Here is a 27,825-nt window from a genome sequence, read left to right on the forward strand (position 1 = left end):
TCAAGATTGTTATTAAAGGCCTACAAAAAAAAGTTACATATACATTGTAATTTTTTTGCCCTTTGTGACCTGAAATTAGAAATAAAAAGACTTAAAATAAAAAGTTACCCAATTTTATGCTAAGCCTCAGCCTGAAGTGAATTTCCTACAGAACAGGAAATCTCTAAAAACAACAGAAAGAGATAACAATGGGGAAACTGACACACCCTTAACTAGAATATCCTTTACTGACACCACTATACTACCATACCTGTGTGTTATAATACCATACCTGTGTTGCAGGTGTCCTTCATCAGCCTACATCGATCTTTTACAGATGAAGCACTTCTTCCCAGTGCAGCGCCTATTGTTGCCCAATCATTACCATGCTTTATTCGTAACCTAAGTGGATACAGTTTATTAGCATTTTGTTCAAATGACTCACACAGCTATATTGCATGGTAGGCAATAATAAATATGTTATTGGAGAGTGAGCACAGTCTCACAGTAGATGGGACTGGTCGGAATGGCAAGGTTTTATTCACAATTTTTGCTGCTAATTTGTCACATGATGCTGGAAGCCATTTAGCCTGGCCATGCCTCAGTTTATCCATCTGTAAAATAGGTATAATTATATTTATCCGCCTCAGAGGAATGTTGTGAGGCTTAACTAATTATTGTTTGAAACATGTTCTGAGATCTTCAGATGAAACGTGAGACTCCCATTCCAAATTCTTATCTATTCTCAAGGGGAGACTTTGTATGTGGTACAGGGAATATTCATGAAGCCTGGTATAATAGGTGCTGAAAAACTGGGAATTCTATAACTCACCTGCCCAGGAAGCCAGGAAAGCATCTTGCCTCGCTACTTTCCTATTTCTAAAGCTTATGCATTCCCCTTCCTTCACCACCTCTCAGAGTGGCTTAAAATATTAACCACAGTTACGAATTAATTTCAATTTATTATGAACCCATCTCGAACTCTAGGTGCCTTACAAAACACATAGAAACTTCAACTGGATCAATATCCAAACAACGTAACTCCCACCTTAAATCCTCCATTCTTCCCATCAATGCAGGCTGTATCCTAATCAACCCAATCAATCCTTGAGGAAAAGCCTGGGAAAACAGATAAGCCTGCAGAATATCCTTGGTTCTGTCACACTGAGGGTGTGTATTCCAGATTCAAGGACCCTCATTGATGTCTTGGTGAAGTCTCCCAACATCTGTTTTCACAAGGGGAAATCTTATGCTTGACCATTCAACCATCCTTACAGCTAACCTGCTCAAGCTCTCTAAAGAAAGAGGACCAAACTAGTCTCAGTTATACTTATGAAAATCTGAAGTCTCATTGGTTTCAATAGAATACATCAATCTTAGTTTGGCTAAGTGCTGTATTCACATGTGTAAACACATCCAAGTAGAAATTGACCAGAAAGTGGCTTTCATTGCCCTTCAAACTACTCTGGTACACCACTACTTTGTAGAAAAGAGTTATAGCAGTCAATTTACCTATGACCACTGAACCGAAATGTTCATAGTGAAATCTTTATAAAATTCTTTTTTAAAACTATTATAAATTAGATAACAAGATCTTGTGAATGCAAAACTTACTCCTTGAGCTTTTCAATTTCTTCAGGAGTATACCTATGCAATAAATAAAAAGAACATTACTTAGAACAGAAACATACACTTTTTGTTAGCCATATACAATGTACTACTAACAGCACAAAAGAAAATTTCGAACTGAGGGAAACAATCTGAATATTTAAAAGCACATTAAAAGGTAAATTATTTATCTTTGTTCATTTCTAAACATGTTTGGATCTCTTCACATTTAGTTTTACACTGGTGTAACTCCTTCAACTTCAACGGACTTACTTCTCAGGTATGAGAAATCAGAATTAGGTCCACTTATGCCTTAAAGAAGGGCTAGTTCTTCACAGCACATCTCCTATTTAATTCTGTAATTGTCATAGTGGTGTTTATTGCCACAAATGCATCATTAAAACTTAGCACTCAAATTGCACGTTTCCTCTTCAAAGAGCTTTATAAACGTTAACTAAAATCCTAACCATCACCCCAGGGGGATACGTATTTCCATTACTTTACAGTTAGGGAATCCAAGGCCGGGGGATTAAATGAATTGCCCTCTAGATCACGTCAGAGACAAGATTAGTACTCAGCAGTTCATGGCCTGGCTCTTAGTTCTGTGCTCATTTCACAATGCTCTCCCCATAGTGGTAATCCTTTTATAGTGAATACTATCACAGATGCATTAGACTCCAATCCTACAGTAGGTTACATCAATGAAGACCCATGCACCGATGCAAAATTCCACTGGAGTCAATGGAACAGTGTGCTAGCATATCCTGATGCAGGATCAGTCCTTCGGAAGTTCTTATACAAAATTATGGAAAGGAAGGAACTAAGAATTAAGAAGGAAAGAGAAGGTCTTATATAAATCCGAGGTGTCTGAAAAGGGCGCAGAAAAGATAAATGGCCAACAAATCCCTGCCTCTAATGAGATGTTGTTTTTATCTTGAACATACATCTCCCTACAGTAGTGGACCAGTGAAGGGAACACTTTTCAGAGAGAGTTCTGGAAAATGAAGGGAACGAAGGAAAAACAAGACGAGTCCCTTGTTAACACTTAGCTAACTAATCCCACTGATTTAAACAAAGTACCAGAAAAAGAAATCTAAAAAGACTGCAAAGCTTAGGTCAAAGAGAATCATCCCACCTGATGGAAAAGGACACCAGGAAATGTACTGAACTGCTGGCAGGTGACATTAGCATCCACTGCCTAGACTGACCTGCAGGATGCAGGAGAAATGGCTTTTCATATTAATGTTTTCTGTTTCCAAGTTTTCTCCAGTATGAAAGTTCTTCAATTACTTAAATGGGTAATGCCAAAAAGCATTAACAAAAAACATGCTTTGCATTCTTAAAAAAAAAAAAGTTTGTAGATTGCTTTGTTTAGAGACCACTTATTGAGCTATAATACCAAAATGAAATCAGCCATGATTTGTTTTGTTTGCTTTTAATTCCTCCCCCTATTTAGAGAAACAGCCTTCTCTAATAGACTGAGCTCTGTACCAAGAGCCAGGACCTACTGAGTCCTAAAGATGACTTGTGTGAAGTCTTGAGCAAGTCATCTATGCTTTCTGTTTATCTTCTTGTTAAAATGCAGGCGTGTTTAGAGAATAGCTAACCTTTGTTAAAGCAATGTCTAGAAAACTAAGATGGTATTTGCTATCAAATGTGCTATCAGCGTTATCAAACACAGCAAGCATGGTTGCTTGCGTATTCAATACACAGTAAATTCCATAAATTACACAAATCTCTGAAGCAACAATGTGGAGCAACAATAATGGGCTGCGTGGCCAGTAATTCATCTCTGTGCATGTACAAAGGCTACACTGGAGATCATTGGAAGCACTTATACAAGTTCTGACAAGACTTTATATCAACAGAACCAAAAAGGGAGGGAGCTTGACCGTTTTTTCCCTAGGTCTAATAAATCTCATGGCAACAGCCTCTAGTCTTGCTTCTCAACTACCTCTAAGTTGAAAGGAATTTACCTTTTCCCCCAAAAATGTCATTTTCATTACTTGAAGTGAATGTAAAATAAAAAAAACAAAACAAAAACACATGATCCTAATGATACCAATCAAGCCATGCATTATTATAGGTTTTCATACTTTCCAACATGGTTTCTGTCATCATACATGCGAAGAACTCTTCTATAAACTGCAAAGAGAGGCCGGTTCAGACCCCATGCTATGGTCCTGTAGAAATCTTTTCGTTCATCTTTTGACATCTCAAAGATAATTTCAGTGGCATCCTTTATTCCACGGGCCTAGAGAGATCACATTTTAAAAAGAGATTTTAGACAAAACTGTGTATCATTGACAAACCGAACTTTTAAAAATGAGAAGGTTGGTACATTATTCTCAAATTCATGAGAGATATTTCATAAAACTATAGGTCAAAATTGTAAAATTGGATTCCTAAATTAGACAACTGAATCTATATCTGCCCAAATAAGTGCAGAACATTACTGAAAAACAGATCATTCATTCAGAGGCCCAAATATGCATTGAAATGTCTAACTTCTATATAAGTTTGAAAATTCTAGTAAATTTTGAGGTAAAAAAAAATCAATGTCAAATCTGAGAAGATCACACAAAATAAATTTAAACTGACACTGTTTAGTTTATGCACTGGGGTTTTTGTAAGGAGAAAAAAGTTTCACAAACAATCTGAAGAAATGCTTTCATAAAAAAATCAATCGATGTAAAGCTAATTTGAAGGCAGTGGTGCCCAACCTTATTACACAGGAGGGCCACATAATCCTAAACACAACCTTGTGTACCGATTCTACATATTTTAAATCAGATTTAAGGTCACCTGTATAGATTTATATTTTAAGTTCAGCTTGTTTCATATGTATTTAGTGTGTAAATAGCCAATACTGTATATAGAAACAACCTGTGTAAACTAAAATGATGTAAACATGATGACAAAATGCTGATCAATCATTACTGTGTTGAAGCAGGCCTTCTGAAACACTCTGATAGGCCATGTATGGCCCGTGGGCCGTAGTCTGGGCACCTCTTTTTAAGGTAAAATATTTCTTTACATTGATGGAAACCCAAACAAAGCTTAATTGTGATAGCACATGAGAACTAGAAAGTGAACATGATTATAAAAGAAAAACAAAACTGACCAATTTAGTTTAATTGTCCAAGCTGAGTGAAGTGAAAAAGGCAAGCAAACATCAGAAATGGGGATAAGGTATGGTAAATTGTATTTTACAAACCATTTAAATGTTAATCCAGAGGGTTATTATTATCCCAAGAAAGAACTGAGACTTTAATTTGACCAAGCTAAATAAAAAAAGGCATGTACATGTGCATGATTTTGTGAGTATAAATTCTAATACCTGTGCAGGTAGGTGCTAGTACTGGAAAAGGTGCACAGAGGTATTTGCACATGCCCTAGTGAAGACTGGATCTAGCCCCTTCTGTAGGTGTAGATTCTTCTCTTGATGTGGCCATAATTTCCATGGGAGTTACACATGCTCAAGGGAAGATCACACCACTTGAGCACACTGATGTAAAATTTTACAATGAATTATTCTGAGCATGCAAACTGGAAGTGTTGTGAGACGATCTGGCAGAGCCTTAAACCCTAAGTATGATTACAATAAAAATTATATTTACTGATTTTATGCATTAGAAACATTTTTGGTGTATTTCAGACAGGCAATAATCAATTCTACTACAAAACGATCAAAATAAGCCTATTTGCATGCTCTCTGGAAGTTCTACAGAAAGTTAGTTTCAAATAGGATATAGTAGAAACAGCATAACCAGCTAAACTAGCAGACTAATGTACTGTAATTCCTACCTTTAAATAACGTTCAATGTTACTCATCAAAATGTCGATTTCTTCCTTCGACCACATTCCCTGCTTCCATTTATGGCCTTAAAATGGACAAGACAAACTAATCACAATGCTGGAGGCCAGCAAGGTGGGGGAAATCAGAACACACAATTTCCTTACTGAAGTAATTAACAAAGAAAAACATGTAGTAGTTACAAACTAATTAGAACCATTACATAGCAGAAATAACTCTATTTGCTAAGCAACCAGTTTCCATGTTTGATGGCTTCAGTATCACCAACCCCAAGAGTTCAAAAAGAAAAAGAAAAAAAAAATCACAAGAGTCTGATGATTTTAAGCCACTTAAAAAAAAATTGGGGTTGTTTTTATTTGGCTTCTAGTTTTTGAATCTTTAGGGTGCATTCAAGTCACGTGTTTAGGCTTTTCTCTACAACCATGAGGACTGGAAGCCTTTTTTTTTTTTTTTTTAATAATGAAAGCTGAGACTCTCGTGTATTCCCATGACTACAGGAGCCAGGGCTTAAAGAAAAACAAATATCACGAGACACAGTAAAATTGCAAAACCTGGCAACACTGCAGCCTTATGTTATGGACCTTATCACTTCCAACCATGCCTGTGTAGTGCTAACTGCTCTTAGTGCTCCCTGTGCAGTCAATGGTAATGAGCTCTGTGCCTGGTAGAGTTTGCAGAATTGGGCCCTATGTCATTATTATCTGTATTGGGAGTAGTACCTAGTGGTCACAATCAGAATTGAGGCTCTGTTGCATGTGTTGTATTTCCCAAATAAAAATGGCAAATCAATACAAACAAACATTAGTCAGTCATTTCAATACCATCTAAGCTTTTGGCTTTTTGTAAAAAGCAAAACCAATTCCATTTTAGTCAGAGATAAGGATGCAAACCTTAAATACCATGATCTAATAGCCAAGTGGCACTAAAAATAACTGCCCCTTTACTCTTGCCTACAGATATTTTCTCCCTTTTGCGCTCATAACGTCTTAACTAGTGACAGATCACACGTAATTAAGGATACGCTCCTGACCCACTTCAGGTACTGAATGCTGGCTACATGCCCATCTCTGCTCAGAAAAACCAAGTGTTTCCTTCTTAGCCTGATCATTACCAGCAAAACAATTTGGAGAGAATTGACAAAGAGCTTTTGCTTATTGAAATCTAATTATAAATCAAAAGTACAGTTATTATAGCTAATTCTGTTCCTGCAATGTAGGAGAATGTTCTTACACCATGTCCTCAATCTTTCTCTTCCTCCCAAACGACATACAGAGACCGAGATGAGGTTCCAGAGGTAAATTACACCTATAGTGTATAGTTACAATTCTCTGTCATTTACATGACCATCTGAGCATAGAAATCACACAAAGAGGAGATGGAGCTGCACTTTACATGGAATATTATCTAATTTGAGGAAAGGAAACCTTGTATTATGCCTTTGCTATGTTTGCCTACTTCTAGCCAACTTAAGACAAGTTTAATATAATCTGACACAGGACACATGTGACCAGTCAGCTCTTCACCAAATCATCAGCAAGAACTCCTTTGACCACAGTTTGGAGAACACTGCTCTAGGCTTGTTGATTTTGATAAATGTGAAGTCCATATTCCTCCCCACTGGCTGCTGGAAAGGAGATGCACAATCTGCTTCCTCACCCTAGAGTCTACCAGCTACTGTCATGGGGCATCTCAACTACTTTAGCCCCAGCCTCCTGAAATGGAAAGCAGTCTCTTTGCTACTCTGCCCCCCCCCACACACACCTCAGTTCTTGAATTGAGCACCGTGGAGATTAGAACTTGTGCAGAACTGAGGAAAAATGGAGATGGAAAAGATGAGTGAAACTAATGGCTCTTAAAAGCAAGCATGCATCCAATCAGGACAGTGAATGAAAGTGATAGACAGGAACAGATAATATGATGGCTGCTCGTTTCTTCCTTGTCCCAGCTCTGAGGTTCCCATTCCCAATGCTTCCCAGTCATTGCTCCCTCCCTACAAGCCACCGTCCTCTTTCTGCAGTAAACCTCAGAACTATGGCGTTTCTGGGGAAAATTAAAAGGAAACAAAACAATATTTATTTTGTTCAAAAATTTTCCACAAAAGTTTGTTTCAATTTGATTTGGAAAAAAAGAAAAAAAAAAAAAGGAAAACCACTAATTTTCATTCATCCCTTTCCTCCTCATTGGAAGACGGAGGAAAAAATTGGGGGGGGGAGAGGCGGACCAATTAAAAAAACCAAACAAAAAATTGTTTCAAATTGCATCACAAACATATTCATATTTCCTAAAAGTCCACATTTTGTTGAAAAAAAAATTGAAAAATTTCAACCAGCTCTCATGTGGAACAACTAAGTTCTGAAATGGCCCCCTTAAGGATTGACTTCACAACCCTGGGTTTAGCAGGCCAATGCTCAAACCACTGAGCTATCCCTCATCATTCTCGCTATCCCTCTGGATCCCCTTTCACTTTTTATCTTGCCTTTTGTCTGGGACAGAGGAAGACTTACTACTGCCCAGTATGGAAAGAGTCTATATTTCTAGCTTTAGACTTCACCCTGCTAACAAGTATGCAGGCACCCTGCACCAGAATACAGGGTATTTTATGCAGCCTAAAAAGTACCCTCATACACACATTACAGAGATCAGCTCACCTTTTTGCAACCAATGGGAGAATTTGGGCCTAAATATCCTACCTTTGTTTGTTAGAGAATCCTTATCCTCTTTGGTTGTAAACCAGGCTTGACTAACAGCTGACACTTCTTCACTGCCTAGAGGAGAGATTTCATCCAGTTGTTCATTCTGAAGAATCTTGAAAAGAAGAATTGAAGAGTACCTTGTTAACTGATTTAACATTCATTCCCCCACCTTGAATTTAACATGCAATACTTGGCAAGTGTAAGTGGCAAGTGTAAGTGTAAAAAAGATGGCTATGTCATACTAGTTCACCTTGCTGGCTGCTAATAAAGTGTATTTGTTTTAGGCAGGGCACTACCAGGATATTTTCCTTTTTTAAACAACACTTTTACCCATCAAACTCATGGCCAGCTTAAACTAATATCTCTTCCCCATCATCCTTTACAAAATACACACCAATTTTCTCACAGTAATGGCACTGATATAAATTCTATTTTTTTTTAAATTGTAGGATATATTGAATCATTTGCTTATCTACTGTAATGTACACTCCTCCTCCGCTACTCTATATTCTGCTAAGGTGAAGGTTTACAAACTAAGATCTGTGTTTTCCCTTGTCTTTCTCTCCTTGCAGTGGGCCTACTTTACACACCATCAAGGAAAATGACAGATATTTACAAGAAGCTTCACAAAGGAACAAAGTACATACAATCTCTAACAACACAGCTTTTGTGCCCTGTAAGGAAAAGATCTTCTTTTAAAAAGTTTATTCTTTATTCAGATATTGGCTTAAATCCGTCATTATTTGTGTCCATCTGATGTATTAATTTTATGACAATTACATTTGTCATTTAGCATTAAATTATTATTTTTTAGTATATTTTATTATTCAATTTGTTAAATATTTGTAAAAAAAACCCTAGTTAACACAACTTATAAAGTATATAATTAAAAGCGGACACTCAAATAGTTTAGAACCCAACTGTAACCTCCACCTTAAAATTGTAATTTGTTAGGAAATGCATGGGGTATGAAGAGGGCAGACATAAGAGGGGGAAATAGTACTAGCAAGGACCAGAAGATTGAAGACAGGTAAGATGGTGTGGGGGAAAATATAACTGGTAGTTTTGCAGACACTGGATATGGCAGAATTGTATTTGTAGTGAGTGGAGTCAGGTGATATGCATCTTAAATAGGGGCTTCGACAACAAGAAGAGAAAAGTAAAGAAAAAAACCATTCAGAGATTTGGGGAATGTATACATTACAGCAGCTATAGAAGCCCAGCTACTGCCCTGCAACTGTGTAACTGTAGCGTAGAAGGTGTTTTTCTGTCAGTGCAGGTATGTCACCTCTCTGAGAGGCAATAGCTAGGTAAAAGGAAGAATTCTTCCATCAACTTAGCTGCATCTACAGCGAGGCTTCAGTCAACCTAACTACATCACAAAGTGCATGAATTTTTTCACAGCCCTGAGCGATGTAGCTAGGTCGACCTAAGTTTTAGATATAGATCAAGCCTCAAAAAGCATTGCTGTAGCCTCCAGGGAAGCTAGGGATTTTAAAACTCTGAACCAAAAGGGCTGGCAGTGGCCAGATGGGAGCAGAATGATCGCAAATAGGTCCAGTTGGCCCCCACTATCCTTGCTGGAACATCTCTGGAGAGATGGGAACTGTAAACTCCACACCCAATAGGGATAATAATACTTACTATCTTAACTCTCAAAGGTGTTGTGAGGATTAATTAGATAATGGGCTCAGTCCTATTCCAACTGAAGTTAAAACTGACTTCAGTGGAGAAAGGATTGGGCCCAACGTCTAAGTCGCTTTTTAATGTGAAGTGTGCTGTATTAGAGCTGAGTATTTTTAGGCTTAAACATTTCTTTCTCTTGACAATGGTACCACCTGAAAGGTTCTACCATAAGGATTGTAAAACTTATTTTCCCCTAAACACCACCATCTGCAGTAGTGGCCCAGCCATCTTATCTTTCAATATGGCTTTCTCTAAAACAAATCAAAGCATGAGTGCTACACCTGTCTTAACTTAGTGCACCAATCCGTGTACTGAAAATTTCACCAAATCATGTTTTCCTTTGAAAAATTAAAATGTATTTTTATTGGACAGAATCTTCCAAACAAGACCAGTGTCACTGTAGGTTAGTTTCACGAACACGACACACAGTGCCCATTTAATCAAAACTTTTTGCTTCTTAATTTAATATGAATACGCAGAGGCAAGTTAATTAAAAGCCCTTGGACCAAGCCTGAAGCTTTACCATACCTGGATCTGAGTAACAGTTCCTTCATTAATCTCATCATCTGCTACCTCAGTGGTAGCAGTCATGGTCACCTCAAAGCTCTGATCATTTTCTGAAACTTCAAAACATGTAAATTAGTAGTGAAGTTTTTCTCTGGAATATTTGATATGTAGACTACAGGATTTACACAACACAGTACCTGGTCTGCAAATCTGAATAAAGGTGTGCTCTGACACTGATTTTTTGGCTTAGTAAAAACACTAAGATGCTTGCTAATACTTTGCTTTCTGAAGTTCAAATAAGGATTTTAAAACCAGGACATACACAAGTAGGACATCTACCACTTTTTGGTAGATTCATGTTATAAAACTGAATGTGAAACAAAAATTAAAATTAGTTTTAAATAACTGGGTGCAAACAGCACAATGTGAAGGTTTCTTTTTCTGTTCTATATTTTGTTTTCATTACTCGCAAATGACTAAATTAAAAAAATAAAAAAATAAAATAAATAATTGGAGATATACCAATCTCCTAGAACTGGAAGGGACCTTGAAAGGTCATTGAGTCCAGCCCCCTGCCTGCACTAGCAGGACCAATTTTTGCCCCAGCTCCCTAAGTGGCCCCCTCAAGGATTGAACTCACAACCCTAGGTTTAGGGGGCCAATGCTCAAACCACTGAGCTATCCCTCCCCGCCAACTAATAGTATATACTATTATACTATTAGTATACAACTTTCAAACCAGTTGGCAGCAACTTTTAAAGCTTATTTTTCCTGTAACTCCAACATTACAGTGTTTGCATTTGTAAAAATATCAATGAATAAAGTCCCAGCAAAGTTCTAGATGCTTTACTTCATACAAACAGGACAGAAAGTAGAGCCAAAAAGTAGCGAGTTGAGTATTTTGGAATACCCAGACTCACTAGAACCACAGGTTCAAACCCTGGCAAGCTTGAGTCAATTCTCTATTATACTGTGGTAAATAACTCAAGCACGACACAGTTCTCTGCATATGTGTGGATCTTTCAGATATGACCTCAAACATGGAAAGCCCAACTGTTCTGTTTGGACATAAAGATCCTGTACTCTTTTAGTAAGAACAGAGTGTCACTGTTGGTGTCCTCCCAACTCTGCCTCCCCAAGTGGTACATATGCTAGTTGAAGCAGCAAAGAGTCCTGTGGCACCTTATAGACTAACAGACGTTTTGGAGCATGAGCATGGAGCATGTGACATGCATCCGACGAAGTGGGTATTCACCCATGAAAGCTCATGCTCCAAAACGTCTGTTAGTCTATAAGATGTCACAGGACTCTGCTGCTTTTACAGATCCAGACTAATACGGCTACCCCTCTGATACTTGACATATGCTAGTTGGTTGCTACTCTCTATCCAACAGCTGGGTTTACTTCATTGATACTGTACATATACAGCTTGTTGTAAAGTGTTCTATGACTTAAGGGTGATACAAAAGTGTAAAATATTGATAGAAACTCTGACAAAATAAAGTGTTCTAAAATATTGCTAATTTTTTTTTGCTCCAAGAGTTATCATCATGTTTCTATTACGCTTCTGGCGTTTAGGGCAGTGATGAAGCTCCTTCACTCCTGTCTGTTTCTGGCAAGTCTTTCCATGCTTCAAGAGTGCCAGAAGATAAATATAATGTGCACTTTGATTAGTGTTCAGTGACTTACTTGGAACTGCAACAACAGAAATGCATGGAGTAGAATCATCAATACTCTGATCATCCTCTGATGATAAGCAAAGTCTCTTGTGTGGAGGTTCAGTGCTGTCTTCTGAGTCTACTTCATCAGCTTCTAGTAACAAAAACACATCCAGAGCCCTTTCTATTAACATAATGAACCTTTTGTTGACCAAACATTGTTGAAATCTTGCTCGGTGCTCTCATTCAAGTGTTTTCTTTCCTACCTACACTCTTGCTGAACCATATTAATAGTGTGGGTGATTAGCCATTGTAACAGTTTACCAGAGGATTCTTTGTCACTGGAAATTTTAAAATCAAGATTGGACGCTTTTTTTAAAGATATACTCTAGTTCAAACAGCAATTAATCCAGGGAAGTCCTAAAACCTGTGTTGTTCAAGAGGCCAGATTAGAAGATCACAATGGTCCCTTATGGTCTCAACATTTGAATCCTCTCAGAAGCAAAGCAAGCCCCTGAGCCTGCAAATAACCATGCTGGTGCTCAACTCCAAGAATGAGAGTAGTCCCACTGAAGTCAATCAGCTACTCATGTGCTTAAAGTTAAGCAAGTACGTAAATTCTCTGTAGGATTAAAGTGTATACTGGTACATTTGTAAAATTATAAAATAGAAACTATTAATAAGCCAGTGTGACCAAAAGAAGTCAAGATCTGTCATTTTAAAATGTTGTTTTTATAATGCACCAGTTAAAGGTGTAAGAGATGCTGTACTAGTTTCAGGAAATAAATAATAACAGAGTCAATGGCCCAGGAACCAACCACTTAAAAAAATTCAAGTCAGCTGAAGGGAAAACTTGATGACAACAAGCAAGACAACATACCCAAGAAAAATGTTATCTGAAAGGAAAGGTCTTACACAGAGCTTTAAAGACAGCTAAAGGGAAATCCTGAGAAAGGGAGGTCCTAGAACAAAAAATGTCCTGCGCTAGCCTAAAGCAGACAGAACCTCAGCATGGACAGCAAAGACAATCCAACTGATAACATCTCACTTGGAGGGAGACAGGTGGAGAGGGAGGTTGAAAAGGGTTTCAAAATAAATAGAACCAATAAGAGAGAGAGAATACAAACACTGGTATAATTCTCTATACCATTCTGAGGGCAATGAAGTACAAGGTTCCCTTCGGTGTCCTGGGTCAAAGTCACAGAGTTCACGGTTTCTACTGTCACTGTGTCAGACTCTTCTTCAACTGTGCTCATACTCAAACCTGAACAGAAGAAAAAAAATTAAGTCTTCTTTGAGCAGGCTCCTACTTTCAATATATGACATATTCTTTCTCTTGCATTTCATGAGTAGAACAAAACTCCTTTAGGGACCTGGGAGTCAGGAGATCTGGGTTCTATCCTTGCTCTGACACTGACTCATTGTATGGCCTGAGCAAGTCGAGGCTTGAAAAGTATTCCTGACTTGACTTTTCATCCGTGCTTAAACACTATTCCACAACACAACTGCTTTCCTGTACATTTGTCATATACATTTTTATAAATTATAAGAACATTTCAAAGCTATCTAGGTGCCTAAAATATGCACACAGGAGCCCAACTTCACAATTTAGGTGCATCTGCCATTTTCAGAAGGGAAGTTAGGTTCTGCATAAGCTCCCTAAGTGACTTTTTTTATTAATTTAAATAGAAAGTATTTAGTTTGAAACATCGGAAGAATCACAAGTATTAGAAATAAAAGGACCTAGCAGATCATTTAGTCCATCTTCCTGCCAGTGTATGACTGTTCCCTACAGTGCATTTGCTACTGCTTCATCCCATTGAATTTAAGAAGTCTCAACTAATGGGGCTGCCAGTACTTCCTTTAGGGAACTATTCCACAATACATCTCACTGTCAGTAAGTACTGATCCACAGGTACGGATTTTCACTTTCTCAGTTTCATTCCATTACTCCTATTCATATCCCAATCTGCCATATAATAATAATAAATAATAATAATAATAATTCCTCTTCTCCCTTAATGTTTACACTCTTCAATCATGCATAGACTGTCACATTATTCTCCTTAGGCATTGCTTAGCCAAGCTGGCTCTTTTCAAGGCCTCAATACTACAAAGATGTATTCACATGCTTAAAGTTAGTTGCGTGTGTAAATCTTTGAAGGATTGGAGCCTTAATCTTTCCTCATAAGCAAACCCCTTTAGGCCTCTGACCATTTCTTTCTGTTGCTCTTCTCTAAAGTCCTTCCAGTTTGTCCATATCTTTCTGGTAACGTGGTGCCCAGAAATGAATGCAATATTTCAGCTGTGGTCATACCAAACCAGTACTAGGAAGGACAATTACCTCTCTTATCTACACCTCTATCCCGATATAACGCGGTCCTCAGTGGCTGGAGCCCCGGGCCCTTTAAATCACCACCGGAGCTCTGGCAGCGGGGCTCGGATGGGGATTTAAAGGGCCTGGGGCTACTTGCAGTGGCTAGAGGCTCTGGCCCTTTAAATCACCGCCCGAGCCCAGCTGCCTCGAGCAGTGATTTAAAGGATCTGGGGCTCCACACGAATTCGGATATAATGCAGTAAAGCAGCGGGGCTCAGGTGGCACTTTAAAGGGCCCGGGGCTCCCCGCTGCTTTATCACGTTATATCCGAATTCGTGTTATATCAGGTCGCTTTCTATCAGGGTAGAGGTGTATAATATTGAGCTGCATATGCAGCCAAAGATGCACTGGCCTCTTTGGTTACTACAGAGTATTTAAGGATGAATTTGCTGTCCATTAACATCCCCTGGTCTCTTGCAGCTGCTTCTCAGGTTTCTCTATCCCACTACATACCGTACCATGGTTTTGGAGTCTTCTTCACTAGATGTATTACCTTTCATTTTTTTCAAATCTCATGTACTCTCTCTGCCCATGTTTCTAAAGCCTTCAAGTCTTTTTTATATTATTTCTTTGCCCTCTCTACTACTTGTGAAATTTTTCATCTGAGAATTTTATTAATGGGTTGTTTACTTTAGCTTCCGGATCTTTAATTAGGATTTTAAATAAGACCACACCTGCCACTGGAAGGAGGATGCCACTATTTCCCATCCAGCTCCCGCCCCTCTTTTTTGTGAGTGGCTCTTCCACACAGCAACAGTAGACAGAATTTTTTTTTAAACCTAGAAAATGTTATTTTAAACCCCCAAAACCACTGAAAAAGGGTCACAGGGGCAATATAGTACCAGCAACAACTTTTAACTCATGTTTTATAAGTGGTTACTATTGACAGTAACTCCTACAGATGATCCCAACCAGGCCAGGGTCCCATTGTGCTAGGGTCTTACAGACAGCCCCCACCATAAGGAATTTACAATCTACATTTTAAATCGATAGTGTTCCTTGAGTGCTATTGCTTTGGCAAAAAACTCCTATTATTTTAGCTAGAATCACTTTGTCTAATTAGTTACTGAAGACTGTCAGCAACTGCTGTAATTACTAGAGAGGATAAGGCCATTGTTGGCATTTAAAATGAATTCATCATCTTAGAAAGTGTCACAAATCATGCATGTCAATTCTGGTGCTTGTTGGAGGGATTCCACTTTAAAGCAACCAGCCATCTAAAATATGTGTAATGATGATTGCTTCCTAGGACGAAATTTTGTTATCTCTTCATTATGGTGAGAATTCTGAATGCTGTTGACAACCTAGAGCAAACTAAACTGCAAGCAGTATTAGTTGAAAAAGTTATGTTGTGATTTTAAGGGACTGGAACATGCATCCTTAGCCCACATGGAGACTGAGAAATATTCAACATGTTTTATTAATAGGTGGACTATACCTTCTTTAGACTTGAACCTTGACTCTTTAGTTTAATGTTTGAGAGGTGGGCAAACAGAGGAAAATTCCTCACTTGTTCTTTTGATGGAAGTGAGAATAGGACCCTTTATTGCCACAGCACATTTGTACTTTCTAGACCAGTGGTCCCCAACCTTTTTGTGGCCAGTAGCACATTCATGTTTTCAGAAGAGCATGGCGGGCACCAACAATTTTTCAAGGCTTATTTTGTATTTGTACATTAAATAATATAAAAAAATACATTTAATATTTCATAATATATGAATCAGGAGAGAAGCAAGAAGCCGGAGAGAAGCCGTGAGGACAGAGAACACTGGTGCCCACAGCCCTGGAGTACTCTGTCCCCAGCAGGTGCCGGGCCCCAGATTCTCTTCTCTACTGGGCACTAGGTGGGCCCCGCACCTGCCGGGGACCGAGAACACCAGCGCCTGCAGCCTGAGTTCTCTGTCCCCGGCAGGCACGGGGCCGCAGCTTCTCTCTGGCTTAAACCGCGAGAACACTGGTGCCTGCAGCCCTAGAGTTCTCTGTCCCTGGCAGGCGTGGGGCCGCAGCTTCTCTCCCCTGCTGGGAACTAGGCAGGCCCTGCACCTGCCGGGAACAGAGAACACCGCGCCCAAAACCTTGAGTTCTCTGTCCCTGGCAGGTCCCCTGCTGGGCACTAGGTTGGCGCACATAAATGTTATAGACAGTTTTCAACGGGCATGGGATCACATGGTGTGTTGTAGTTACAATCCTCATGGAAAAATGTCTTGAAATGAAGCACCCTTATTTAGCAGCCATTAGTGTATGATTATTTCCCCCCATCACACACACACACTCTCTCTGAAGTCTGCTGTTTTTCCTTCCAGGACTTCAATGGATCCCACTACAGTGTGGAAAACAGACGAGACTAAATTGCTTATAAAAGCAAATTTCAACAATGTATTTCACTAAAGGCTCATTTTTATTGATCTTGGAGGGGAGGAAGTTCTAGCACTATAAATGCTGGGAAATACAGGGCAGGGTTTTTATTGTAGGCATCCACAATGAAAACCGAATAAAGAGATCTGACAGCTGAGCTTTCCTCTGCCCTGCTGCCCTTCCTTTCCCACAGGCATTTAGGACTGGCTGGAGTGCAGTGGAAAGATCTCTCTGAGACATTTTGGCACAGGGGTAGGCTCCTAAGTTGGCAATATAATTTTGGTAGTACAGAGTAATTGTTGAGAATGCAGAGCAGTTAGCATTATTGTCTCAGTAAAGCTGCTGAAAAATTGTAGAGAAGGTGTTTGAGAAGCCAGAAAGCTGAAGGTATGGAAGGTGGGGGAGGAGAAAGAAAAATATCTTGGAGTAGGGTACAGCCTTCCAATGCAATGGTCCTCAAGAAATGGAATTTTCCCAAGGCAAGCAGAGACAGGAGACAGCCACTTTCTTGCCATTGTTGCGTCATCTTTCATGGCTATGCAGCAGCAACCATAAGAGAAGTTAATGATGCTTGGGGCAGCATCTTCTCCCACTGAAATATCGGCCTGGGTACCCTCAGAGTCAGCTAAAGATGATGCTACAGAAACCATCAGAGTACCCAGCTACTCCCTATCTACCACAAACTCCCCATGGAGCCCAATCCCCTTGGAGTCACAAGACAAGATAGGATTATACAATGAAGGTAGCACTCCCCAACATAAACCCCAGACCCAGCAGAATACCATGCTTGTTGTCAAATGTCTTACCCCTGAGAATGATGTATGCCAAAGTCAAGGTTAAAGGTTAAAGAGATGGGGAGACACTGACTTGAGGCACAGATCTTCTGGAGAAAATTATGTTGGTGATGGTGTTTTGGTTTTGTACTAACTTTCAGTTTCATCCTTATTTCAGGTTTAGCACATATGAAATCATAGTTTCTGATCTTAGGTAACAATGGCCTGATTTAAAGAGCATTGAAGTCAATGGAAAGACTCTCATTGACTTCAATAGGCTTTGGATCAGGGCCCAGTAGCAAAACTATTATTGAGAAGCAATTTGAAAAGGAAAATCTAAGCTAAGTTCCTCTGTTTGATATTCTCAGATACTATAGAAATGGGCACATTATAATTGAATAATGACCCTGACAGACAATTCACTGATAGACTACCATTCTTATACAGAACACAGCAGAGTGCAGAGCGCTGCTGGAGGTGACAAGGCATTCTAATGAAGACTTCCCTGATACTGATTGCAGGGAAAACATTCTTCCTGGAGGTCTTCAATTTATCACACGATGACTGTTGAATCTTACCATTGGCACTACACCATAGTTAAGGTTCCTTCAGCACACACACAACATAAATCTCTTCCAACACAAAAATTACTTCCATCCTCAATCCATTTACTCAAAAAAGTCAAATGCACAATCATGGCCCTATCATTGTTTCTGATAATCTAAAATTTTGACATTACCAACATACAATTTCTCCATTTCCAAAACAACTTCTTTTTTAGTCTCTCATACAGTTTGCTACACTGCTCATCCTTTTATGCATTCTCCATAAACAAACTTAAGAAATCTGAGTACATACTATGTTTGATGGTGTTTGCTATGCGGAAGGGTGTAGGTTTGTACTAGATTATCCCCCGAACATTATATTAAGGGGAATAGTACGAATATTTATTATGAGTGGTTGTGAAGATAGATAGTATGTGAATGGTTTGGATCCTAATGTTCCCTAAATGAGTGATTTCCTACATCAGGGGTAGGCAACCTATGGTACGTGTGCCGAAGGCAGCACGCGAGCTGATTTTCAGTGGCACTCACACTGCCCGGGTCCTGGCCACCAGTCCGGGGGGGCTCTGCATTTTAATTTAATTTTAAATGAAGCTTCTTAAACATTTTAAAAACCTTATTTACTTTACATACAACAATAGTTTAGTTATATATTATAGACTTATAGAAAGAGACCTTCTAAAAACATTAAAATGTATTACTGGCACACGTAATCCTTAATTTAGAGTGAATAAAAGAAGACTCGGCACACCACTTTTGAAAGGTTGCCGACCCCTGTCCTACATTTTACGGATTGCTTTGTTAGGAAGTGCACCTGAACAATATTCGCTGTAAATTAATAATCATATGGGATTTCAACAGAGTTCTGTATGAAACTGAACACATGGTGTGGGTTAAACAATGCTTATGGGCAGACTATTTTAATGTTTTTTTCTTAATATGGATAGTAAAGATTCAGGGATTATTGTTCATAGCAGCTAGGACCTCATACTTGTTAAGGCAACTCCCATCCGTTCATGTATTTATACCTGCTCCTGTATTTTTCAATCCATGCATCTGATTCGTTCTAGCCCACGAAAGCTTATGCCCAAATAAATGTGTTAGTCTCTAAGGTGCCACAAGGACTCCTCGTCGCTTTTGCTGAAACTACACAGTGCAGTAATGTTAACCTGTTTCAGAAAATTATGAGGTGTACAGTGGGTTCCCCTAATCTCTGACAATGCTGATTTTACATTAAGTCATCAAAATTGTGAATTGTGAATTTTCAGGAACAAAAGTTCTATAGTGCTCTCAGTTATGAGATTGCACTATGTAATTGTACTGGGGACTACAGCAAGTTCTGCAGAAACTGTTTTTTATACACTCATCATTGGATCTAATGCTTAGTCTGAACTAATTTAAGAAGAAATATTTCCTTTTATTAAGCAGGAAATGAACAAAGCAGTGGCAATCGCTCTCTACCTACTAACTTGATTTCAGATCTAGTCCTCCCCGTCAAGTGCCACAAATGAGTCCATTTTCAATGGATCCACACTGCTAATTTCACTGGGTAAAAATGTACTCCTTTTAAAAGTATGATTTCATGCAACAAGATGCTATTAGATACAGTGAAATTAAACTGGAGCAAAAACATTGGAATTGATAGGACATCAGTGTAGTTATTCAAGACTATCACCATTGTAACCAAGATTATAACTAGGGCTGTCAAGCGATTAAAAAAATGAATCATGCAATCAAAAAAAAATGAATCATGCGATTAATTGTGCTGTTAAACAATAACAGAATACCATTTATTTAAATATTTTTGGATTTTTGTGCATTTTCAAATATATTGATTTCAGTTACACACAGAATACCAAGTGTACAGTACTCACTTTATTTTTGACTACAAATATTTGTACTCTAAAAAAAATTGTATTTTTCAATTAATCTAATACAAGTACTGTAGTGTAATCTCGTTTTCATTAAAGTTGAACTTACAAATGTTGAATCATCTACAAAAGTTACTTGAATCCAAAATAAAACAATGTAAAACTTTAGAGCCTACAAGTCCACTCAGTCCTACTTCTTGTTCAGCCAATTGCCCAAACAAGTTTGTTTAGATTTGCAGGAGATAATGCTGCGCACTTCTTGTTTACAGTGTCACAGGCGTTCGCATGGCATTGTTGTAGCCGGTGTCACAAGATATTTATGTGCCAGAAGCGATAAAGATTCATGCTTCATGCTTCAACCACATTCCAGAGGGCATGCATCCATGCTGATGATGGGTTCTGCTTGTTAACTATCTGACGCATGTTCATTTTCATCATCTGAGTCAGATGCCACCAGCAGAAGGTTGATTTTCTTTATTGGTGGTTCGAGTTCTGTAGTTCCCACATCAAAGTGTTGCTCTTTTAAGACTTCTGAAAGCATGCTCCACACCTCATCCCTCTCAGATTTCAGAAGCCACTTAAGCTTCTTAAACCTTGGGTCGATTGCTATAGCTATCTTTAGAAATCTCACATTGGTGCCCTCTTTGCATTTTGTCAAATCTGCAGTGAAAGTGTTCTTTAAACGAACATGTGCTGGATCATCATCTGAGACTGCTATAACATGAAATATATGGCAGAATGCGGGTAAAACAGACTAGGAGACATACAATTCTCCCCCAAGGAATTCAGTTACAAATTTAATCAATGCATTTTTTTTTAAACGAGCGTCATCAGCATGGAAGCATTTCCTCTGGAATGGTGGCTGAGGCATGAAGAGGTATATGAACATTTAGCATATTTGGCACATAAATACCTTGCAATGCTGGCTACAACAGTGCCATGTGAAAACCTGTTCTTACTTTCACGTGACATTATAAATAAGAAGTGGGCAGCATTATCTCCCGTAAATGTAAACAAACTTGTTTCTCTTGTTAGTGATTGGCTAAACAAGAAGTAGGATTGAGTGGACTTACAGGCTCTAAAGTTTTACATTGTTTTGTTTTTGAGTGGAGTTATATAACAAAAAAAATTTATATTTGTAAATTGCACTTTCACGACAAAGATAGCACTACAGTACTTGTATGAGGTGAATTGAAAAATAGTATTTATTTTAAAAAGAACAAGGAGTACTTGTGGCACCCTAGAGACTAACAAATTTATTTGAGCATAAGCTTTCGTGAGCTAAAACCCACTTCATCAGATGCATGCGTCGGAAAATACAGTAGGAATATATATATACACAGAGGACATGAAAAAATGGGTGTTGCCATACTAACTATAACGAGTAATCAGTTAAGGTGGGCTATTATCAGGAGGAGGAAAAAATACACTTTTGTAGTGATAATCAGTATGGCCCATTTCAAACAGTTGATAAGAAGGTGTGAGTAACAGTAGGGGAAAAATTAGCATGGGGAAATAGGTTTTACTTTGTGTAATGACCCATCCACTCCCAGTCTTTATTCAAGCCTAATTTAATGGTGTCCAGTTTGCAAATTAATTCCAATTCTGCAGTTTCTCATTGAAGTCTGTTTTTGAAGTTTTTTTGTTGGACTATTGCAACTTTTAGGTCTGTAATTGAGTGTCCAGGAGGTTGAAGTGTTCTCCGACTGGTTTTTGAATGTTATAATTCTTGATGTCTGATTTTGTCCATTTATTCTTTTGCGTAGAGACTGTCCAGTTTGGCCAATGTACATGGCAGAGGGGCATTGCTGGCACATGATCATTTTAACAGTGCAAATATTTGTAATAAAAATAATATGAAGTGAGCACTGTACACTTTGTATTCTGTTTCAGAGTGGTAACCGTGTTAGTCTGTATCAGTAAGAACAATGAGGCATCCTTAAGAACATAAGAACGGCCGTACTGGGTCAGACCAAAGGTCCATCTAGCCCAGTATCCTGTCTACTGACAGTGGCCAAGGCCAGGTGCCCCAGAGGGAGTCAACCTAACAGGTAATGATCAAGTGATCTCTCTCCTGCCATCCATCTCCACCCTCTGACAAATAGAGGGTAGGGACACCATTCCTTACCCATCCTGGCTAATAGCCATTTATGGACTTAACCTCCATGAATTTATCCAGTTCTCTTTTAAACACTGTTATAGTCCTAGCCTTCACAACCTCCTCAGGCAAGGAGTTCCACAAGTTGACCGTGCACTGTGTGAAGAACTTCCTTTTATTTGTTTTAAACCTGCTGCCTATTAATTTCATTTGGTGAGCCTTAGTTCTTGTATTATGGGAATAAGTACATAATTTTTCCTTATCTACTTTCTCCACATCACTTATGATTTTATATACTTCTATCATTTCCCCCCTCCTCTTTTCCAAGCTGAAAAGTCCTAGCCTCTTTAATCTCTCCTCATATGGGATCCGTTCCAAACCTCTTATCATTTTAGTTGCCCTTCTCTGAACCTTTTCTAGTGCCAGTAAATCTTTTTTGAGATGGAGACCACATCTGTACGCAGTATTCAAGATGTGGGTGTACCATCATTTATAAGGGCAATAATATATACTCCTTATTCTCTATTCCCTTTTTTATGATTCCTAACATCCTGTTTGCTTTTTTGACCGCCTCTGCACACTGTGTGGACGTCGAGAACTATCCACGATGACTCCAAGATCTTTTTCCTGATTCGTTGTAGCTAAATTGGCCCCCATCATATTGTATATAAAGTTGACGTTATTTTTTCCAATGTGCATTACTTTACATTTATCCACATTAAATTTCATTTGCCATTTTGTTGCCCAATCACTTAGTTCTGTGAGATCTTTTTGAAGTTCTTCACAGTCTGCTTTGGTCTTAACTATCTTGAGCAGTTTAGTATACCTTATAGACTAACAGACGTTTTGCAGCATGAGCTTTCGTGGGTGAAGTGGGTATTCACCCACGAAAGCTCATGCTGCAAAACGTCTGTCAGTCTATAAGGTGCCACAGGATTCTTTGCTGCTTTTACAGATCCAGACTAACACGGCTACCCCTCTGATACTTAGTATACCTTGTGGCATCTTAGAGACTAACAAATTTATTTGGGCATAAACTTTCGTGGCTAAAAGGACTCCTTGTTGGTTTTGTATTTTATGTTGTAACTGAAATCGATATATTTGAACATGTAGAAAAACATCCAAAAATATTTAATAAATTTCAATTAGTATTCTATTGTTTAGCAGTTCGATTAAAACTGCGATAATCGTGATTCATTTTAATTGCATTAGTTAACCGCAATCAACAGCCCTAATTATAAACACAAACTACACCACCTTGTACTTTAAAGCTAATTAACTCTTTTGAGGTGTTCTGAATGTGTTTTCATTAAAAAGTTGGTAAGTTTATAAATATATATGCAGTCATAATCAGCAGGTTTCACTGGTCACCTGGCACACATTTGTAAGTTATTTCATAAACAAGATGACTTCTTGCTCACAATGGCTGCTTCTGGTTGTCCAAATAGCATATGTTGCAGTAACAGCAAAATTAGACCCAGCAGTTAAGTATTTCAGATTCAAAAAATCTGTCACAAGGAAATCTTCTTAAACAGTTGCTAAAGGGGGGGGGGGGGGAATCAGTCCACACATAGATTCCATGTAAGAGGTTTTCCATGGAAATTCAATCTACATGTCACAATTTATTTTAAATGAAGTCAACTGAGTTCAAAAGCAACATGTATACAGATGGGTTATCATAAGAGATAGAAGGTACAGTAGACACACGTTGGGACAAACTGTTCTCATTTATTCCAGCACGCAATTGACAACTTCATGAAGTCAAAGAAGGAATGAGAAGAGGTGAATTATCAATGTGAGGAGAGATTAACAAGACTGGGACTTTTCAGTTTGGAAAAGAGACAACTAAGGGGGTATATAATAGAGGTCTACACAATCATGACGGGTATGGAGAAAGTAAATAAGGAAGTATTTACTCCTTTTCCTAACACAAAAACTATGGGTCACCAACTTAAATTAATAGGCAGCAGGTTTAAAACAAAAGGAAGTATTTCTTCAGACAACACACAGTGAACCCATGGATCTCTTTACCTGAGGATATTGTGAAGGCCAAAGACTACTGTAGGGTTCAAAAAAGCTATTAGCCAGGATGGCAGGGATGGTGCCAAAAGCTGTGAATGGGCTACAGGGATGGATCACTTGATGATTACCTGTTCTGTTCACTCCTTCTGAAACACCTGGTATTGGCCACTGTCAGAAGACAAGACACTGGGCTAGATGGACTATTGGTCTTACCAAATATGGCCGCTCTTATGAGGTATTCAAGATGTACTGGTGTGCCCATACAGTTTTATCGAACCATTGCAATATGAAGTGGATAGCATATCTTCATCCGTTATATGGAACAATGGAAAATTGGACCACAGGCCATTTCTGAGGCTCTCAAAAACTACTGGGATAGGTGTGGATAAAAAGCTTGATAGATTGGTATACACTAACAAACACTAAAGAAAAAGTATTTAAATTCCATCTCTTTATTAATGTTCAAAATTGTCTCTTCACTTTTAGATACACTGGCAAATATTAATGTACTGTATTATGAAATATGAAAAGTTGTTCAGTATTATACCTACTGTAATTATAATTGAAAGCCACAGTTCTGATGCTTTGAGAGGCATAGCTGAACATACGAATTAAATTCTATAAATAAGAAGAGTGCTGTGACCTACACTGAAATATTGACACAAATGGTTAATATTTCAGCCCTGATCCTACAACTGTCTCTGCAGGGAGCCAGTTTCAGGTTCCAGCCCTTATAACTGTTGCAAGATGCACAACTCTGTGGGGTATTACTGATTCAGCTGATACTGTAAATAATAGGACTACCAACTATAAAATCAAATTCTTTTTGACTACACAAATGTTTACAAAGAAGAAAGTGTTTTTATATTTATAAAGTTCAGATGGCATATGCCCTCCAAACTCCAGTGTCTTCTTTGTTACAGTTGTCTTCATCTATATGGCAAAGTCATTATCAAGCTGTATCTTTTTACTTTATTATGAAGGCACTTCACATCCTTCATGTTTGTAAGATGATTACCACCTGAATATTGTCAATATATCAAACTACACATTACACTGTCAGTAAGTTTGTCAATAAATAACTTTTGTCAGGTTATGTTAATGTCCTTATCTACTTCTAACCGTGAACTAAAATTTCAGTAACTCTGTCAGTGTACAGTATACATTGCTGTAGTTTCTTTGAATTGCTTAATGAGATGCTGTGTGAGGGATATACTTGCATTTACTGTGAATTTATTATACACCATCATAGCCAGAACTCACTACACAACTAAAACAAAGCACAATAACTTCCATAAACACAGGGATTCATATGTTCTCCTAACAGGATGCATTACATTGTATGGCTAATGCATAACTATCAAATTAGTGGAAAAAATAAATTCTGGCAATTTTCCATATTTAAGTGAAAATCCTCACTTTCTGTAAATTTCCTCTGTCAGAAACCTACTCTAACACTCTCTGCCAAAGAAAAGCCCAATCCCAAATCATGTCACCTACCAGAATAAAAGCCCATGAATTTTAAATACCCCAGACCCAGGAAAGGAGAAATGTTACACATTACTCATGCTTTGCAGCTGGGCTTTTAACATTTAAACACATGGGCTTAGAAAAAACCTAGGAATAAGGCAAAAACAATGTTTTTTAAAGCGCAAACAATAATTCACAAGCGCCTCTCCCCCGCACACTGAGTCTCCTCTGGGCCGCTTTCACCACCAGACGTTTTAAAAACCCTTTGCATGTTTCATTTTATATTACACCTGGTTTTGCAATTTTCACTGTTTTGTGGCTGCGGTAATAACGCCCCCGCCCGTGACAATGACGCCCACACGTGCACCAGCTCCTCCCTCCTGGCGAGGAGTTACAGCTCCATGTGGGGGGAGGGGCTGCCCCCCCCATTCTCCCTGCTCGCGGCGGGGGGGTGGGGGGAAGCCGCCTCTGCCCCCGGGCCAGGCTCCCGCTGCTCCCCGCCCGGCAGCGCCGCCATTTGGTTCCATTCTAGCTCCGGCGCCATTTTCCTGACTCCGCGGCTTCTTCTCGCCCGGCGGCGGCGGCTGAGGCCGCGGCGAGCCCCGCTCCCTATCCCCGCCAGCCGCCGGTGAGAGGAGATGGGGGGGCGAAGGAGGGGCTGAGCCGCTCCCGCCACCGGGCTCTCGCGCCGCGCCCCGCGGCCGGCTGCTCCCGGCCCCGGCAGCCCGCGGGTCCCCTCGCACTTACTTCCTGTTTTGGGTCCGGGCACTTGAGAAACCAGGATGGAGACTCTGAAGTACCAGGATGGAGGCGCCGAGAGCGGCAGCGAGCGGGGGAGGCAGCAGCGGGGCCCGGGCGCAGGCAGCCAGCGAGCCGCCGGAAGAGCCTCCGCCGCCCCGCCCACCGGCTTCCGCCAAGGCGCGGCGCCACAAAGCTCACGGGGCTGGGCGGGCAGGGGGAGAGCGCGAGAAAGGTCACACCATCCCCATCTGTGCGCCCTGCTGAGGGGAGAGTCTATCTCAGTGGGTCTCAAACTTCTTTACTGGTGACCAGGGCCGTTCCGAGGAGTCAGGGGGCCTGGGGTCTTCGGCGGTGGGGAGCCCCCGCTTCGGCGGTAATTCGGCGGCGGGGGGCGTCCTTCCGCTCTGGGACCCGCCACCAACGTGACCCAAAGACCCGCGGCGGGGCCCCCACTATCGAATTACCACCGAAGACCTGGCTCTTCAGTGGTGGGTCCCGCTTCGGCGGTAATTCGGCTGCGGGGGTGACGGAAGGGACCCCCCCCACCGCTGAAGACCCGAAGCTGAAGAAGCTCCGGGGGCCCAGGCCCCACGAGAGTTTTCCGGGGCCCCGGGAGCGAGTGAAGGACCCTGCCCCAGGGGCCCTGAAAAACTCTCGTGGGAGCCCCTGCGGGGCCTGGGGCAAATTGCCCCACTTGCCCACCCCTGGGCGGCCCTGCTGGTGACCCCTTTCACACAGCAAGCCTCTGAGTGTGACCCCCCCCCCATATAAATTAAAAACATTTTTTAGTATATTTAACACCATTATAAATGCTGGCGGCAAAGCAGGTTTTGGGGTGGAGATTGACAGCTCGTGACCCCCCCATGTAATACCCTCGCGACCCCCTGAGGGGCCCCAACCCCCAGTTTGAGAACCCCTGTTCTATCTCATCCCACTCCACTGTGTGTGCCCTGCTGAGAGGAGATACTCCCTCACTCCCCAACCCCTGCTAAAGGGAGACTTTATTCCACTCCTCTGTGGGCTCTGCTGAGAGGAGATACCTCCCCATCCTACCCCTGGGTGCAAAGGTGCTGGAACTAGGGGTGCTGCTGTGGTTTCCAGCATATACAGAGTTTACAGTTTGGTTCAATAGGTCTCAGCAGCCCCACTGTACAAATTGTTCCCTTACCACTGACCAATGTGCAGAGGTGCTGGAACAGTTTTTCTAGTAAGGGTGCTGAGAGCCATTGAACCAAACTGTCAACCCTGTATATAATGGAAACCACTTCAAGCCTAGGGTGCTGCAGCACCCCCTGCACCACTAGTTGCCTGTTGGCAAGATGGTGCTTTAAGTGCCTTGATTCTTGGCAAAAGTCACTGAATTTCTCCTTGTTTAACTGAGATCAGAATATGGCCCTTAAAATTTGCCCTTGATCAATAAGGGATGAGGAACATGTCAGACAAACACTCATCTTTCTAGAGGAAACTTTTTTTCTTGATGTTATGTAAGAATTATGGAAATACTGGACTTCAGCTCTCCAGGAAGTCATCATAGAGCCTGATTCTCCCCTTATATGGACTTGCATAAATCAGGACTAACTCCATTGAGATTCAGGGGACTATGCTAG

At 40.0% G+C, this 27,825-nt stretch overlaps 1 protein-coding gene across 1 annotated transcript in view; it reads right to left on the reverse strand.

Moving 5' to 3' along the window:
* The window catches only part of LOC123375126 (cyclin-D-binding Myb-like transcription factor 1), a 50,050-nt gene extending 23,709 nt beyond the window's left edge, over window positions 1-26,341 (reverse strand). The window contains exons 1-9 of the mRNA XM_045025782.1: window positions 26,225-26,341; window positions 13,096-13,212; window positions 11,980-12,102; window positions 10,312-10,406; window positions 8,095-8,209; window positions 5,395-5,471; window positions 3,684-3,841; window positions 1,594-1,626; window positions 272-381 (exon numbers count right to left, since the gene is read on the reverse strand). Of these exons, the coding sequence (XP_044881717.1) occupies window positions 272-381; window positions 1,594-1,626; window positions 3,684-3,841; window positions 5,395-5,471; window positions 8,095-8,209; window positions 10,312-10,406; window positions 11,980-12,102; window positions 13,096-13,204 (820 nt within the window). The 5' untranslated portion in view covers window positions 13,205-13,212; window positions 26,225-26,341. The remainder of the gene's footprint in view (window positions 1-271; window positions 382-1,593; window positions 1,627-3,683; window positions 3,842-5,394; window positions 5,472-8,094; window positions 8,210-10,311; window positions 10,407-11,979; window positions 12,103-13,095; window positions 13,213-26,224) is intronic.
* Window positions 26,342-27,825: the final 1,484 nt, after the last annotated feature.

Source organism: Mauremys mutica, chromosome 1 (assembly GCF_020497125.1).
Source record: "Mauremys mutica isolate MM-2020 ecotype Southern chromosome 1, ASM2049712v1, whole genome shotgun sequence".
NCBI lineage: Eukaryota > Metazoa > Chordata > Testudines > Geoemydidae > Mauremys > Mauremys mutica.